A 17,512-nucleotide genomic window follows, 5' to 3' on the forward strand; every position below is an offset into this window, starting at 1 on the left:
ATTGATGTTAACTTGTTATTTAAGTTACAAATAAATGCTAACGTGTATGGCCAAAGAAAATATTTTGCAGTTAACAAATTAATTTTTAATGTAAATAGTACAAATGGCTACGTACATCTTCTTTGAAATGTGTATTTCTAGAATTTGCCCTGTATCTCTCCTTTTCTTTGCTTATCACGTAATTGAAGAATAATACAAATTTTAATTATTGGTGGTACAAGGAATACTTTTAAAAATTCTAATAAATATTACATTTCTTCTCACAATGAACGTGATGTTGCATAATCTTTTAAGTCATTTAAATGCCCCTATCTGTCGTTTTGTGTATATACAAGTATTTATTTCATATGTAGTAATATAGGGGGTCATGATAGTGTTCAGCACCACATGTAGTATTACTATATGATGAGTGTATGAATCCCTTGTTTTCTATATCATAAGTTATTTACGAAATAAATAACATTATTCATTCTAATACAGGTAATTTTATTCCGTCTATCCTGAGGAAAAAGAAACGTGCCCAGTCACCTTGTCAAGGTTATACAAACTAGGGGACATTAATATTATTAAATTATATAAAATGAATATCAATAAAGAAGTAAGTGACAATGACTTAAATTCATTAAGTGTGAGCTTGTTTATTGTAGAAATAATCTGATTTCTGATGTCTTATCCAGATTCTTTTGTGTCGATCAGCTCAATAAAGGGATTCTCTTCTGGATATTCTACAAGAAGATATGTGTAAACAAATGGTTAAAGATGATTTATAGCGGCATTTTTTAATTATACTATATTGCAATCATAAAAAAACAATAACGAATAATGTTTTCCTTAGAATGGACCTTTGATGTTTAGGTTATATTTTAATGTGCATGGTCATCAGATAAAATTTCTTTTGAATATATAGACTTATTTTACAACTTCGCGTTTGTTTTTGATCAGGATCATCATCTTTGCTGATTTATATGAATGTGGTATGAAAACAGTTGTCAATTCAAAGGTAAAAATTGTTGATGATATGTCATTACCTTTTATACCCTCAAAAGTTTTGAGGATTTTCATTTTTAGCTCGGGATGTTGACCTCTTGAGCCTTTCCAGACAAGTTGTAGATAAATCTGTTCAAAAGTTGACGGCATCATCAAAGAAACCTATGTAAAGGAAAAAAGCAATCTCTCAAGATTGTTCTTAAAATCGATACTTTTTATATAAAATTAAAAAAAGGTCGTTTATTCAAAAGCCTTGTAAACTATTTTTTTTCTGTTAAGCATAATGTGTTGACAATATTTGTAAGCTGATTCTACAGCAGGTACCTTAACATGAATTCTTAAACTTTGTTTTGATTAAAAAAAAATTATAAATAAAATATTGATATATAAGCAATCGCAAAAACTTAAAAACAGAAGAACCAATTCAGGGAAGTTCAATGACGTGACTTTTTAATGAAAAATCCTTGCTTCATGTATAAACCAAATGTCGTCAAATCAATAAATATATCATGATCAAATATATCAATAGACCTTGGGCCTTGACAATCACTCAAATATCACATGTTTTCCAAGCACTTTTGACCAAGATTTGTTTTGCATTCCCGTGCTTTAAGTTTTCCAGTTTGATTAAGACTTTGTTTATGTAATTGTTATCATACTACTCTTAATGCTATAGCCGAGAAAAAAAGTGGCGGCGGACAAAAACAGCAAATTGTAACTTATATGATAAGCTCACCAAATGAGGCTCGTGGCTGTTTTTGAGAAGATTTTGACAAATTTTACTTATACTTCTATATTGCGGCACTACCTTTAGCCCGGAGCCAATATTTGATCAATTCTAAATCTGCTTAACCTCAAGATTCCTTGATATAAATGGGTACCTGTAAAGTGCGAAACTAAATAGAAACGAAACGAACTGAAACGAAACGAAATCTATCGAAACGAAACGAAATTTACCGAAACGAAACGAAATCAAAACGAAACCCGCCAAAATAAAACAAAACTTTCAGAAAGTTTTTTCAAATCAAGGTATATACATGTACATATAGTTATATATAAAGTGTAACTGTATATGTTCTATCTTTACTTCACATAAAATTCATATAGTTCAAGCACATGTTAACACTGGCAATTGTTTCGATTAAAGCTCATAAGGCATCGGAAGCAAATTTAAATAGGAGGTTAATTGAAATTGGGGGGTGGGGCTTAACCAACAGAAAAGGTAACCCCAAAATTTCAATGGCTATATAATATATCTTTGCAAAATAGCCCTTGTTTATCCTATGTTGAAAGACATTCGCAATACAACAGTACATTAACTTTATTTTGACCCGTACATAAACGAGCCTTTACATGTACAACATCAATTTTGATAGATATGTTGTAAATAAGGGCTGAAATTAAGAGTAAGACATAAAAATTAGAAAATACTGCACATATTAAAATTATACATGCATACATGTAGTATGCCTGTGCATATTTGCAGCTGGTAGCAGTTAATACATGTAAATACATCATGAGAGAAGGGAGCATAATATATCGGTATTTAAAGGAGCATAGACAGAGTTTCAATTAAATTTTCAAATTTTATTTTTCCACTTTTACAAATATCTAATTAGGGTCTTTCTAATAATAATCAAAAATTTGAACGTCAGATGTCGAGATACAAGACAGATTTATAGCTACAAGCCTTTGTTATGTAAACAAGGTCTGTGTCATGTTTTTGTTTACATGGGTTAATATACTAACATATGTTCGTTCAAAGTAGATAATTTCAATAAAAAAGTTAATTTAGATGCGATTCAACAGTTTCTTTTGATTTGCTGACTTTCATTTTGGCATAAATATGATATTTTCTATATGTAAACAAATACAAGGCACGAGCCTTATTTACATTATGAAGAACTTTAAGTTCTGTATCTCGTTTGTTAATCAACAAATGATGTTCAAGTTTTTGCTAATCATTAGATGAGGCCTAGGGTAGGAATAGTAAACATTAGTAAACATTGGTGTTAAAAATTCAGTGGAAACTGTGTCCATGCCCTTTTAAATTTTATATTAACAAGTGCTTGAACTATACATATTTTATTTGAAGTAGAAAAAGTCCTCATGCAGTTACACATATATAATTATATACATGTACCTTGATTTGAAAAGCATTTTGATAGTTTTTGTAAATTTCGTTTCTTTTGTGAAAGTTTCACACTTTACAGGTACCTGAATTTATGACATGCAATCATCAGTGGAAATACCTTAGTAAGAAAATTTTTATCCATAACGATCCCTGCCTCCCCCAGGGTTATGTGTTATGATATGTAAAAAGTCAATTAAAAGCAAGTTTATCCTTGTACAAACATAGTTTTAAAGTTGCACGGTAATTTATGACATGATGACCTTATTAAAAATTAAGCTCTAAACCCCAATGTAAATAAAATAACAACAAAGCACTTGAATGGGTTTTCAAAAACTCTTTCCATGAAATTTATTTCACATAAACATATGAGAATTTTTTTCTGTAAAATTGTTCAATAAGTTTGTTATCTAATATTTTATGAAATTAAACTTACTTCATTTTCTTTGACTTTCACAGCCCCCTTTGTCCAGTGGAAAAAGTACACCTTATCCATTGGATTTTTGTCTTTATTTCCGTAGTTAAAAGTTAAATCCTGATATATAATGAAAGTTGAAAGAATTAATACTTAAGCTTTACAGATTTTCAATTCAATATGATAGTTTTGGATTAACTCTTTGGAAGAGCAACTATTTACTGCTTGAAGAGAGGCAATTAAAGAAAATTATTCTTCATCCAGATTTTTCTCCTTTAAAGGAATAAAATATTGATTGAATTTTCAAAATCGTTTAAACTAAATTACATACACAATTTATTACCTGGATTTCAAATAACTCGAGCTCCTCTTCAGTTGGATCTAAATTATTTTTTATTTTCCCTTCCATCCATAGTTTTACTTCTGGTATGAAATTCTTATCCTAAAAGAAACAGACATTATCATGATTATTATTGTATTTCTGCTTTTGAGTGCATTATAATATAGTCACAGGAGTTCGCGTACCTATCAATTATACCGAAATTTTCATTAAATAAAAAAATACGTAATACGTATAATAATAACACAAAGGAGTGCAACGCATTTTAGGTCACCTGGGAACCCCTCGCTTCATATCAAGGCTGTCGCACAATTAATCTTCAATCGAAAATCATAAAACACAAACGAATCTTTTTTGGAAAGGACCATTCTTTATGGCTCTTAATGCATATGATTTCAAACGCATGTTTTACAGCAGGAGCGGTGACATTTCTCCACAACTTCGCTCAAATTCCGACGCCATAGTTGATGTACATTTACCCAAAAAGGAACAAAACTGCCTGAAATGCTAATCTAGATGATTGATCAGGTCATATGCGAAAAGAAACCAGAGACAAGTTAGTAGACATTCAAGAAAATTTAAAACGTACTTGTACTCGTATCTAAACGTAATATCGTTATCTCTAGTTAATTGTGTATGATTGTTTTTTTTTGTTCCTTTTGGGTAATACCGCCCGTGACGTCACGTCATGGCGTGACAACGGCTGCACTCCTTGTGTTATTATTATAGGTATTACGTATCTTTTTTATTTATCGAAAATTTCAGCAAAATTGATAGGTACGCGAACTCCTTTGATATAGTAGACAAAATAAGATGAAACCAAATACCCTTAAAAAAAGAAGCAATACTATTTCAATTCATTGATAACTGAATCATATAATTGAGCTCAAAAGTTTAAATAAATGTATCATAATGTGGAGACTAAAAGTGTAAATTTCGGCCAATCAAACAGTTAAACATATTGCATGAATTATATCAATCAAAGACTTTTTAAAATCAATTTTCAGTCTTTTAAATGTACATGTACTGTATAAATTTCCATTGTATTTGAAATCTTTTAGATGGGTGGCATCTTCGCTAGCCAAGGGTTTAATGATACGCTACTCTCCTCGAGTAGCGTATCAGACACCCTTGGCTAGCGAAGATGGATGGGTGGGAGCTGGATTATTACATGTACCGTAATAATCTCTTTAAAATCAATATTCCAACAGAATTTCAAGTCGTATGTAAGAGTTTGTTATAACAATATAAATGACAATGTCTAGGAGTTCTTGGAAATATAAATTTTAAAAAATCCGTCCTTTTTTACCATTCTAGATTTTTTTTAAAATGATAGATCATAAACAGTATATATTGTCTAATCTGAAATCTCGCAATGCCATTTTCTAAATATCAGTGCGATTATTCAATTGTTTGGACATGTTGTCTGTTCTAAATTGTTCTTTAATTCGGCTTATTTCTTTGAAACCAGTGTTCCAATTAGAGGAGTTTACTGTATTCCCTAATATGTAAACCAAATATTTATCATCCATCCTCTTCGCTGAAGGCTGGGGTATTACATTTATTAGATAAGAGTTTTCATTATAATTCTTTTATAATGCACCTTATTTCCCTTTTTGCCATACGAGTATTTAGAATTCTCTTTTAAACATACCTTTTGGATTTCATCCTTTAATTGAACCTTTTTCTCTCCAATTATTTTGTAGAAATCCCGACTCAGTATTCTATCTAGAATTTTTTTAGCCTGTTTGATATTTTCACTATCTTCCGGTAGCGTCCTTATCGTATGAAAAACGTCATCCGTCACCCATAGGTACGCATCCATGTCATCGACTGACTCCGATAAAGTCTTTCCTCTAAAGAAATAATTCTATTACTATACTTTCAGACTTGATATAAAACTATAGTAAAAATGTATCAATTTCAGAAAGGACATTGCTTTCGAAAACAATTACTTAATTAATTACCCCTTTTCCTTAGGCGTGTTTGGTGGAAATGTAAGATAATTGTCAGCTTTGTAAAAGGCGTCTGAAATCCTGTTATAAGACAAATTAGAATACTATAGAAAATAATTTTAAAAATTAAAACAACTCGACTTATAAATTTAAATCTAATGGGTTAAATCACATAATGGCATAAATCACATGAAAGGAGAGGTTTCTTTTCGGCTTCATTATTTACTTTCTGAGGCTGAAAAAATATGAATAAGAATCTGTGCAAAATTGTTTAATTTACATGCATTTTCATGAAGAATTCAACATATTTAAAACTTAAATTAGAGATAATTAAAACAGTTCTAGAATATTGTTATACACTGATTGTAAATGACAATGATAAGCAAAAACGCTTATTTACGCTAACTTTATACTTTGCATGACCAGCAAATAGAGAAATATATGTAGAAGTACATAAAATGTTTGATATTCTAAACAAATACAGAATATATATGGACAAACTGCGTTATGTACTTCTTTAAGTACACTTCCAGTTTCATCTAAATTTATTCATATATTATTCATTATGCGTTATTACATCGTTAATAATATTTTTGATTGGATTTAATTCTTTAAGCGATATGGATGCTCCTTTTCTTGTAAGATATGCTTAAAATTTCTTACATTGTTTGAACAGCTCTTTAGCTGGGTGCTGGTAGGCCTGACGATGCAGGGTATACCGTGTAGAAAACATATCAAATATGTTCAAATATTCCTGAAATATTGTACGCATAAAGTGATACATAAGTTACACTTTTAAACCAAGTTAGATCAAAGAAAGATTTTAATAAACTCTCAATTTTCAATCAAAACAATTTTCAATTAAATTAAATGAGATAATTAAATCAATACTTTGCCGTTAAAAATCTAAGGTTATGAAAGTGGATTTGTAGCATACGAAGCAACAAATGTAGTTGAAATTAATTTATAAGATGTTTTAACCATAGTTTAATCTCATTCTATGTTTTCAAATTTTTAGTATTCTCAGCAAGGACAACAATTTATTGCGAGTGCAAAACATGGTTTATCCAACAGTAAATATTTGCATTTGCAAATGTTTTATTTTATATAACACAAATTTGTTGGGAAAAAAGTTTAAAAAAAGCCATTCTGTTAGCGATATCGATGTCCTAACACATTGTCACTTTAGATAACAATTTACACTTAACAAAACTTCTTAGTGTTCACTCTAATAAATGCATTTGTTTAAATACTATATTACAGAATTGTGTGATATTTTCAGATTATTACAATAAATAAGTCTTCTCAACAATCGGTGAATGAAAGTCGGATATAACCGATGAAAACCAATTTTGAGTAATTAGCATCTTTCTGCTATTATTATCAAATTTTAAAAACTGATTTCACACACACACACACACAATAATAAAAACACTGGCAAAATGACCATTCAGAAAGAAGGGAGAGTCGTTGGAATGTTGATATCTGCATCATCCTTGCACCAAGTTTTACTCACTTTTAGCTTAAATTTTGTATTCCTTGATATTACTTTTTAAAAATTATAAACCAGAATCAAAACCCATTTAAACACACTTTCTATAGGTTGTACGCCATTTTCATCGCCAATTTATCACAATTTGAAAGCTTTGGACAAAATTTAATCAAACCGAAAGTAATCTGAATCTTTGTCTGAGGCCAAAGTTTTGCTTTACATCAGGTTAAAAGAGGGTTAAATTGTCCTGAAACAATTCAAGAAACATGAAAACAAACAATTTCAATCGTATGAAAATGATAGAAATCGGTGCTGTTGGTAGTCTAATATCATCTCAAACAGTCTGAATCATCCTTCAAGCGGTGCACTTACGTGTTAAACGCCTAAGGATATTGCAAAGGCATATTTGGGATGATTCACTGCCAAATCCCCGGATCTGAAGCCCATCGAACACATATGGGATTTTTATAAGGAATGTCAAACCCAGGCCTCCCGATCACGAAGCGAACGCTCAATCACTAGGCTACTATAACCGTTGTGAACACTTAGAATTTTAGTTCAGTGTATATGCTAAAAGTTTACTTTTGATCAGCCTAGTTTATATACTGTAAAATATGCTTCAGCTTATTTTCATTTATTTGGAGAGGATTAAAAACCTGTAATGCTGAAATAAATCACACACACAGTAAAAAATGCGCTTAGAAAATAAACACTTCCGTTACGTGTTTTGACCTAAACATGTATAAGATTGTGTTTAACGGCTAAACACTTAGGTCTAAACGTGTGTTATATCTAAATGATGTTAGATTTAACACATGTTTAGATATAAGTGTTTAGAAATTGAACACTTTTCTGTGAAGTGCAGAGTTATCTTGCATATAAATTCGAATGATAAATAGAGCGGTTATCGAAACAAAGAAAATTCCAATGTAAGCTAAAGAAGATGGATTAAAGGAAGTGAATGCTAATCAAAGTGACAATCATGAAGAGATTGTGAAATGCATTTAAAATGCAACATTACTACGATAAAAGGTATGTTAACTATTATTTTTATTTTACATAAATTGACCACGATGGGTTACGTAAACAGATATACAGTTACACATGTACATGAAGTTGTAGATCAAGATTCCCTTCGGTTATATTTTGCATTCCTGAAATCTAGAAAGGAGTACAATTTATAGAATGTCATAAATAGTCTCTATATCGGTATCAGTACTATATAGTGGTTAAGTGAGGTTCAATAAAAATAGCAAAATAATAGCTATCGAACGTGAAAAATTTCATACAACTCCAGCCAGCGCGGGGCATATTTTAATAAAATTTGAATTTCTTTCTTACAGGATATGGTCCACATGCAACTTAAAAGCAAAAATACACGTATCAGAGGAACTGCTGCCTTCTCCAAGTCCACAATGACATGCCATAGTTCTTACATTTTTCAGCACTTCTTACTTTCTAGAGGAAACTGTATTTTGTGAAGTCTGCTGCTCGTTATAGTTTTGAGCATCCCGAAAACATTCTTAAAGTATGGAAGTGGATTGCTTACTGACGGTCACGGATGAAAACAAATTATTGCTCAGTGAAATAATTGCTGGAAGTTAAACTTGATACAGACATGAGGAATAACTACTTGCTAAGCTGATTAAAATTAAAACCAGCGTGTAAAAATATATATTTAAACATATATGTATATTTAATTTAAAATTCTTTATAATAAATCAATGTTTGAATGTTCATTGAATAAAATTTAAAATGTAAACAATTGTTATATTTTCAGTTTTCTTGCAGGAAGACAATGAAAACATCCAAGTGTTTAATTTGTAAACATGTATCATAATCTGTTTTGTAAAGTGTTTAAAGTCTAAACATGTAAGTGTTTAGGCTCTAAACACTTTCCGTTACACGTAATGAAATTCAATGTGTTTAGAATTTCAATGCATCAAAAAAAGTGTGACAAGAATGTGCTTAGGAAAGTGTCTATCATCTAAACACATTTTTTACAGTGCAGTCTTTTATCTACTTGCCGATTTTGGGTAGCTAATATGCCTCTCTCCATCATGTTCTATAACTCTGGCAATCTTTATGCTTCGCTGACATTGAAAATTATGATGTAATCCGAGCATGTGACAATCACGTGAGAAATAATCCCATTTGTCAACATCTATTTTGTTCACGTCATTTGCAACTACCTATTGAAATAACATTTGTGCAATTATCTTTCTTATAAGGATATTAATTCAACGTTTTCGACAGGGCAGTACTTTGTTGCTCGAGATCAACGCCTTCAAACTTTAGCGTCCAATTAGTCCAATATAGCTTTCGATTGGAGACAAAAACTTGGAATTCATATTACGAACGTAAGATTATTTAATTAACAGGCATGCAAACCTCACGTTACCTATTTTTCTGATATAAAATGAACCCCATACCTTATAATACGGTGTATTATTAGATATGGGGTATTTTTCAATATAAGAAAAATAAGTAACGTCGGGAGCTAGTGGTTGATTTGGTACAAGAAGGTCCTTTTAAACTCTGAAGACATTTTTCTGGTGGGATAAGCTGAAAAACTAGGTTTACGATGCACAGTGAAAATACCATAGAAGTAAAGTTGACAAGATCACGAACAACAATAGAACGATGGATTTCTTTCAGCTTTAGAGTGATTGTAATGCTTAGGCAATAATTGTTTACTGTAAAAGAATCAGTTTCAGTGGCAATGCCGTGACGATTAAACAGGTTGCAAGATGAAAAAAACAAAAACATTTTCTCTATGACTTTGCTACGCGATAACGTCACCGTCACGGTAGGATGAAAACCATTCCTTTTCTTCTTTAACAAGATAAAATGTATTCTTTGAGGAAACGTAATATAAAAAATCTCTAGATCCAATGGAAATTTCCATGAACCGTGCTATGATAACATGGACTGTATATATGGGAAAAACGAAGTGAAGTACTATAAGTTCTATAAAAGACAACCTGACATCATAAATATGCACGTGTTTTTGCTCTTTAAGTAATGGATATATGCCGAATACTGTTCTATATGTAAAATTATCAGACTGTTTGAGGCCCGTTAGGGCCGAAAACTGTCTGATAATTTTACATATAGAATAGTATGAGGCATATATCTTACTTAAAACATTGCCATTTAAATGTCCAAAAGTTACCTGGAGGAGTCCGATAATAACACAATGGGAGTTCAAGCATCCATTGTTTTCTACCCGTCTAATAAGTAGATAAAAGAAATGAGTGAACGGTAAAAAAAGTGAGTGAACTCTTGTTTCATTAATTTCATTCATTCAATGGCAGTCGTTTCGTTTAGCAGGACAGGGGTACGGGGGTGAAAGATTTTTTGAGGGAACATTTTTATTTATGATGTGCATAAATTGACATTGATACTGACATAATTTTGGGCAATATTTTAACCATCACCGTGGCAAGTAAAATGCGGATTTTTACCCTAGCTGAATTTTTAGCTAAGATAATGGACATTCTCAGGTTTTGAAAGTGTTGCCATCGGGGAACAAACATAAAAGGAGATTGCAGAATCTTTTTTTTTTCAGAAATGGATTTAAATTCGCTTATTCAAAGTGCTGAATCAAAAAACTCTTTTAAAGATGAAAATTAATGTCGTGGAAGGTTTAAACTTGGAATTTTTCTCATCGATTTGCTATTTTGTACTGTGATCAACTTAATTTCCTTGCGTTTGGTTTCCCTAATTTTTTTCCAAACATTTTTATTGGGGGTTTCTAGACATATTTAATCTTAATTTCACTCTTCTTTTTGCTTTTTAAATACCGTCCGATTTTGTTATCATTGCCGTCCGATAATATATTATCAGACTGGTAATTATTATTATCGGACGGCTACAGGTAAATTTTTCGACTGCAAGAACAAAGGCTTGACGTCACAGCAATGTTTTAAAAACAATTCTCCTACGTGAGGTTATACATTTCACAGTTGGATAAATTTAAACTCTGATTTTTACGCACGGTTATAAAGATACACATTTTTATAAATTTTCATAATGTTCAGCCACTTACTCAAAAATATTTCATCTATGTGTGTTTCTTTTTTTCTCCATTCAGAATATTAATTTACATTAAAATTATGATAATTTAAAGTTTTTTTTTACCTCGTAGAGGAAGTGCTTTTCTTTAGATCTTCCTTTATATGGACCTTCTGGTTTCTGTTAAATCAAAAGAATAAAAAGGTAATGTTTGAAATTTAAAAAAAAGTATAAATCGATATCAGAAATCAAATTAAAACCGATTTTAAAAGTAATTTTTTGTTACAGTTACAAAGAACAAAAAAAGTTTTTTGAGTATTTTTTAAATAAAGATTCTGGCAACAAACCTACCTTAATAAGTTCTTTGATAAAAGTTCTGCTATTTTCGCTTAATTCTTTTAAATTGAAAATTTTGAAAATTCTGTCTAGCATTTTCAGAGATGCGTCTTCATGCTATAAAATAAAATAGATATACACTTTTTTTCTCTGAAAAAAATAAAAATGAAAAGAAACAACTAGATTCAATATACAAAAATATCTTTATTTGACAACGACAAATTACGGATATGTTAAAAGTGGTTGTATATAAAATACAAAATCAAACAGGTAAAAGAATCATATAGCATCGATCTTGATTTTCATAGAATTAGATCCCAGAAACATTTCTAGAAGTTAAAAGAAGTATTCTTAAAAAGTATATAATGATGATTAATAGCCACATTGAGTATCATTAATTTGTTAACCAACGATTAGTCCAAACCTTGCCATTGAATTACACTAGCTTAAAAGTTATAATAAAATTAGCCACATCAGAGTACTTTACAATATACAGCTATTGACTGGGGTAGAGGGAAACAGTCGATCTGTTGGACCGGAGTTCAAGCTTACGGTCTTGGGCGACAGTTTGCACTCCGGTCCAACAAGTTGACTATTTGACTTCGCAACAGTCTTTTTAACATTCAGTTTAAACAGTTCCTGGACCGATAGTCGGGGGAAACCGTCGAACTGCTGGAATGTTTAAAGTATGAAATTATATAGGGACTGTTTAGTAGGGATATATCAATTTCGATTAGAGGTGGAGACTTTGTGAAGTCTGTAGCTAAGTATTAAATGTGTAATAGATTACAAAAAGGTTCCAAAGGTACATGTACAATCCACTCTGTATATTGTGATAAATTTAGTCATTTTCTTTGGTGTAGAATGCTGTTTATTATTTGTGGTGATAACCGATTTTGGATTTTTCAGGGCAAACAACTAATTTTAAGCATGTATAGTCTTTTTGCAAGATTTTCAGAAAAAAGGAAAAATATTGAGACATAGAGTAATTTCTCATGCACGATTAACATTTTCCTCCCTTTGGTATTAATTTCGGCACACTGTAAATAAATATCAAAATTGTGATTAGTTCATCGCTAATTATTGCTTCATATGCTGGATGCAAGGATTTTAAAGTCTTGCTTGTATTTATTTTACGGAAGGAATGTAAAATTATAGTACTAGTTACTTTGATCCAGATATTATCTGAAAATAACTTGCAAATCAATATCATTTACTATTTCATTATCTTTTTTTTAAAAATCAAAAGCTTAGACAGACTGTAAAATAATGGATTTTAGAGTTTATATGACCTAGTGTAATCTAGGTAAGTACTGTAGAAGTAGAATACATTACAGCGTTTTTAATTTCACTTGTTTTCTATCTAAAACAGGCATAGCACCTGAATATTTATGAACGATTCTCTGTGAAATTAAAACCACCGTGAAAGTTATTTTTCTATCTAACCGTGAAATTTTAGACACGTGAAATTAAAGACGTCTACAGCAAGGGGCTTATAGATTAACACTGTTTGTAAGGACATAATAAGAACATGCTAATTTTTGAAGGAACCGCATTCTATATTTTAATTTCTATAGACGGTGTTGCACACTTCTTCTAAAGCAGTTTTTTTTTTATATAAAAGAAACATCTAGTATATGTTTAGTTTTTGAAATATATTTTTCTTTCACCAATTATCTAATCAATTGATATCTTTCAAAACCCCTGGTATTACATGTCGATTTTTTGTCTACGAACATCTGTTGACACTATTATCTTAATTTAGATATATCTTGAAAAAACTATCAGTAGATAAGGTACTTTGCCTACATGCATGTCCTTAAACGAGCGTTTACCTCCGATCCATATCCAGGTCTTGCTTTTTTGATAAACAGCAGATCAAACAAGTGGGAAAAGGCACCGTGTCCTGTGAGATAAAGGTAGCAATATTTAAACGCAACAACTACTTATCAATTTTCATATTAAAATAATATGACAGAAATTTTTACTATATATGTGTGCAAAATATACATGAGTACAAACCTAGATCATGACAAAGTCCAGCAACCTCTAAACATTTTATGTCTTCATCATTTATGCCAAGTTCTGGCTGATTGTTCTGTAACTCGATACCAAGAGTTCTTGCTAAGTGTGCAGTTCTAATAAGAAAACAATTAATGTGTTTCAATAATAAAACTGTATAAATAAAAAAAATGACTTTTCATATTAATCAAATATATGTAATTTTTCGAAATGCTATATTGTCCTTAGGTGCATTCTCCAGACTATGTACTGAGACAGACAATTTCAACCTACATTCTCAATTACCGTACATGAAACAAACGACTTGCCTTTTAAAAAAAAGCTTGTGAGCACAAATCTAAAAATAAATTTTACAACCCCCACCCCCCAAAAAAAACAACAAATGAATAAAGAATAAAATAAAAAAATATAAATAAATTGAAAAAAATGAGAACAAGCCACTGTCAACTCTTCCTCAGTACAGCTGTCCCTATTCTTAAATTTTGTATCATAGTAAGGCATAAGTATTTCACATTTAAAAAATACCCTATAGAATGTTCAAATCTGTTATGGCATGCACCAGGATACACAAAATAACATCCCCCTAACTGCTTGATAAACCTAAGTCGTTGAAATTCAGGTGTGTTTATGATCTTCCATGATGTCTCAGACAGTTCTACTGGTCCCCAGACGGAGTCATTAATTATCTGTAACACGATAAAAATTTCGATGGCAAAATTTTCTTTAAAAAATATATAAACAGTTATTTAAATTTATTGTTTTTATTATGCCAATGTAGATTTTTTGCGTTTATCATATCTGTTGACGAAAAAAAAACCCGGTAAACAAATGCAATACAGTATGCATTGGAGTCCAATATATTTAAAAATTGCAGTTTCAAGTGGATGGTATTTATTTTTGAATTTGAAAAAAGGGATTTAAATAAGCAAGTGTATTGATTTTTATTGTATGAAAATATGTAAAATAAATTATTTAGCATAAATTATAGAGAATTAAGGGTTGAATATTAACTTAAAGATAACACTACAATAAACTGGGAATAGACTTCAAATATTTTTGGAAGACTTCCCAATGACGTGTGACCGGTTAACAAGGAATGCTAAAGTTGCCTTGGTACCTAATCTTACTTCTAGAATTTTAAGAGGCCATTATTTGTGACCTGTTAACAAATTTGTAATATTGAAATTTTTTGAGAACTATCAGTGTATGTGATATTCCCATTTTTATTCCTTCTATTCAAAATTTGAAGCCCTTCATCGGTATATGATGACGTCTCTACAAGAGTGAAAAATTCTCAAATGGGACGTAAAACAACAACAATCAATCAATCAATCAATCAATCAATCAATCAATCAATCAATCAATCAATCAATCAATCAATCAATCAATCAATTCTTCCTTTTTTGATATTTCATTCTTTATTTGATTTACCATAGTGATTTTTTGTACCTGGAATATTTCTGCTCATACAATATACATGCATTCTATAAAAGAAACTTAATATTTCATCTTGATGATAATTTACAATACTTACAGTTTTTTTCCTCAAATTTGTATTGTCTTCTTGTAAAGTCATTATATCAATTTTTGGTTCAAAGAATATGTACTAACGTGCACAACTAACGTCTAGGTTTATGACAGGACCACCACCGATAAGATATGTATATTGAAATATTTCAGATATAACGTCGACAAATTCACCTATATTTAAGTCTTATCGATAAATTTTAAAAATTGTTGAATTAGCGGAATCATGTTACATCCCGCTTTGTAGATTTCGGAAATTACTCTGTAAATATTTACCTATATAAAGGACTACATGCATATATGATAAGAGCCAATTTTGACCCCTTGAAAAACAACCTTGTTAGTCACTACCTATGAACTCTTATATCTCTTCTCTATTATACATTCTTATATTCAGCTTTAATGTAGATTTAACTGATTGTTCATTTGTGTAATTACTAATATAAAAAATATAGTAGCAGTATACATGTCTACATAGTGAGTTAATTTGAGTCACTAGTAATTTAGCATGTACAAACTGTTGGACACTTCTAATTTAACCTTTTGTGATATTTCATGTAGGGAGATGGCGATTTAAGTTTTTAGAACTTGTGCTCAATCCAACTATATATATTTAGCGCAATGAAATATGTTCAAACCTGCGAACTCACATGAAAGTCACTACCTCTGAATTTACATTTTATTCACTGCCTGTGAACTCCCAGGTAGGTTACAACCTGTGAACTCCCGTGTAAGTCACTACCTTTGAACCCTCGCAAGTCATTACCTGTGAACTCCCGTATAAATCACTATCTGTGAACTTCCTTGTTAGTCACTTCTTGTAAACTTCCGTGTAAGTCAGAACCATTTAACCCTCGTTGATGTCACTGCTTGTGAACTCCAGTGGTTGTCACATTTTGTGAAATCTTGTTTAAGATACTTCCTTATCTAACACTCCCATGTTAGTCACTGATTGTGAACTCTCGTGGATAACGATTAAATAATATTTCATTTCGACAATTTAAGTAAGGCGAAACAGAAATTAAAGAATTTTAGAACTGGTCCCTTTACTTTAGAATGACATGTTTATTATTTTGTAATAGCATCTGTTGTCGACATTTGTGCTAAATTCTATTTCATTTATACACTTAGCCCCCTTTCTAAGTATGCAATACCTGAAAATCTTATATAAGTTTCGAATATTTATAATATTCCTATCAAGCAGGATGACTTAAAATTACATTTATCTAGTCTATAGCGGATTCCAAAACTTCATAATAATCCATTCATAGCGGGTTCCAGTAAATGATCTATCATGCAAGTCTCTTTCTTAAAAGGATATGGACCAGGTTTCAACTTATTAAAAAAAACAATTTGAATACTTACAATTCCTAATAAGGGCAATTCAAATGATCAGGAAAGATCTGAACGTCATTCGTTGATTTAGAAAGGAGATAAGGAACTTCAAATTCAAGTCTTTAGTTAGATTGAAACTTTTAAAAGCTCCCATAATTGTAGTTTGTTTGGAAAATCGTATATATCATAAATTTAGTCTTTTTTTTTTACTTAATTTAACTTGCGTTCGATTTTTTACACTCGTTGATTGTGTTAAAATTATAACTCAACTCATTGATCTGTAGTAATTTTGAGAAGCAGGAAAGAAGATATTTTCATACACTGTTATACCGCTAAAAATATAGTCTTCTGCTTCAAATGCATGCTCAGTTTACCATTTCTATTCAAGGATACAAAATTGTGATGAGGAAATATAATCATAATCTTATAAAATCTCTTACATCTCAATATATCAGACATACATATGTATAAGCAAATATACTTTGAATATTTCAAGTAGTAAGAGACCAGACAAGAATCCATCCTTAAATTCGCTTACATGTACCATCGACTTAGGAAAAGACAATAGAGTTATTTTTCTTTTATGTCATAGGTTGACCTGACTTTTTCATGCGTCATCACATATTCGGAATGAAAAATTCTCGAAGGGATTTTAAACAACATACAATCAATCGACCAATCATTATTGTCATATATCAAGATTAATGTAATTACGAGGACCATTCAAAAAGTTCGTATACTTTTGTAATAATTTTTTTATTTAACGTCATATTACATGTATAACCAAATTTAGTACACATATTTTAACAACAAATTCAAATAATTTGAGCAAAAAAAATTGGAAAATATTCTGATAATTATCAAAATTATCAAAGATTTAATATAGCAAAAATGGGGTCACGGAGCAGGGTCGAAATTGAGCTATTAACTAATTCTGTACTTTATAATGTCTAGA

The 17,512-nt window shown here is 30.6% G+C and overlaps 1 protein-coding gene across 1 annotated transcript; it reads right to left on the reverse strand.

Moving 5' to 3' along the window:
- Positions 1–216: 216 nt before the first annotated feature.
- On the reverse strand, positions 217–15,364 carry LOC134281968 (deoxynucleoside triphosphate triphosphohydrolase SAMHD1-like). The gene is made up of 14 exons (XM_062764406.1): positions 15,230–15,364; positions 14,221–14,381; positions 13,696–13,811; positions 13,509–13,579; positions 11,689–11,790; positions 11,464–11,517; positions 9,348–9,512; positions 6,503–6,582; positions 5,841–5,909; positions 5,528–5,729; positions 3,877–3,975; positions 3,555–3,653; positions 1,029–1,149; positions 217–725 (listed from the first exon to the last, which is right to left on the reverse strand). The coding sequence occupies exons 1-14, from the start codon at positions 15,269–15,271 to the stop codon at positions 670–672; spliced, it is 1,437 nt and encodes a 478-aa protein (XP_062620390.1). The 5' UTR covers positions 15,272–15,364; the 3' UTR covers positions 217–669.
- Positions 15,365–17,512: the final 2,148 nt, after the last annotated feature.

This window comes from Saccostrea cucullata, unplaced genomic scaffold, assembly GCF_032062105.1.
Source record: "Saccostrea cucullata isolate Sc308-1 unplaced genomic scaffold, CSIRO_AGI_Scuc_v1 ctg85, whole genome shotgun sequence".
In the NCBI taxonomy this organism is placed as follows: domain Eukaryota; kingdom Metazoa; phylum Mollusca; class Bivalvia; order Ostreida; family Ostreidae; genus Saccostrea; species Saccostrea cuccullata.

Coding starts and splice junctions, on each gene's coding strand:
- LOC134281968 (XM_062764406.1), bottom strand. CDS start 15,271: ATGACTTTACAAGAAGACAATACAAATTTGAGGAAAAAAACT. Junction 11,518..11,688: donor TTATCAAAGAACTTATTAAG/GTAGGTTTGTTG, acceptor TTGATTTAACAG/AAACCAGAAGGTCCATATAA. Junction 5,730..5,840: donor AACACGCCTAAGGAAAAGGG/GTAATTAATTAA, acceptor TTATTTCTTTAG/AGGAAAGACTTTATCGGAGT.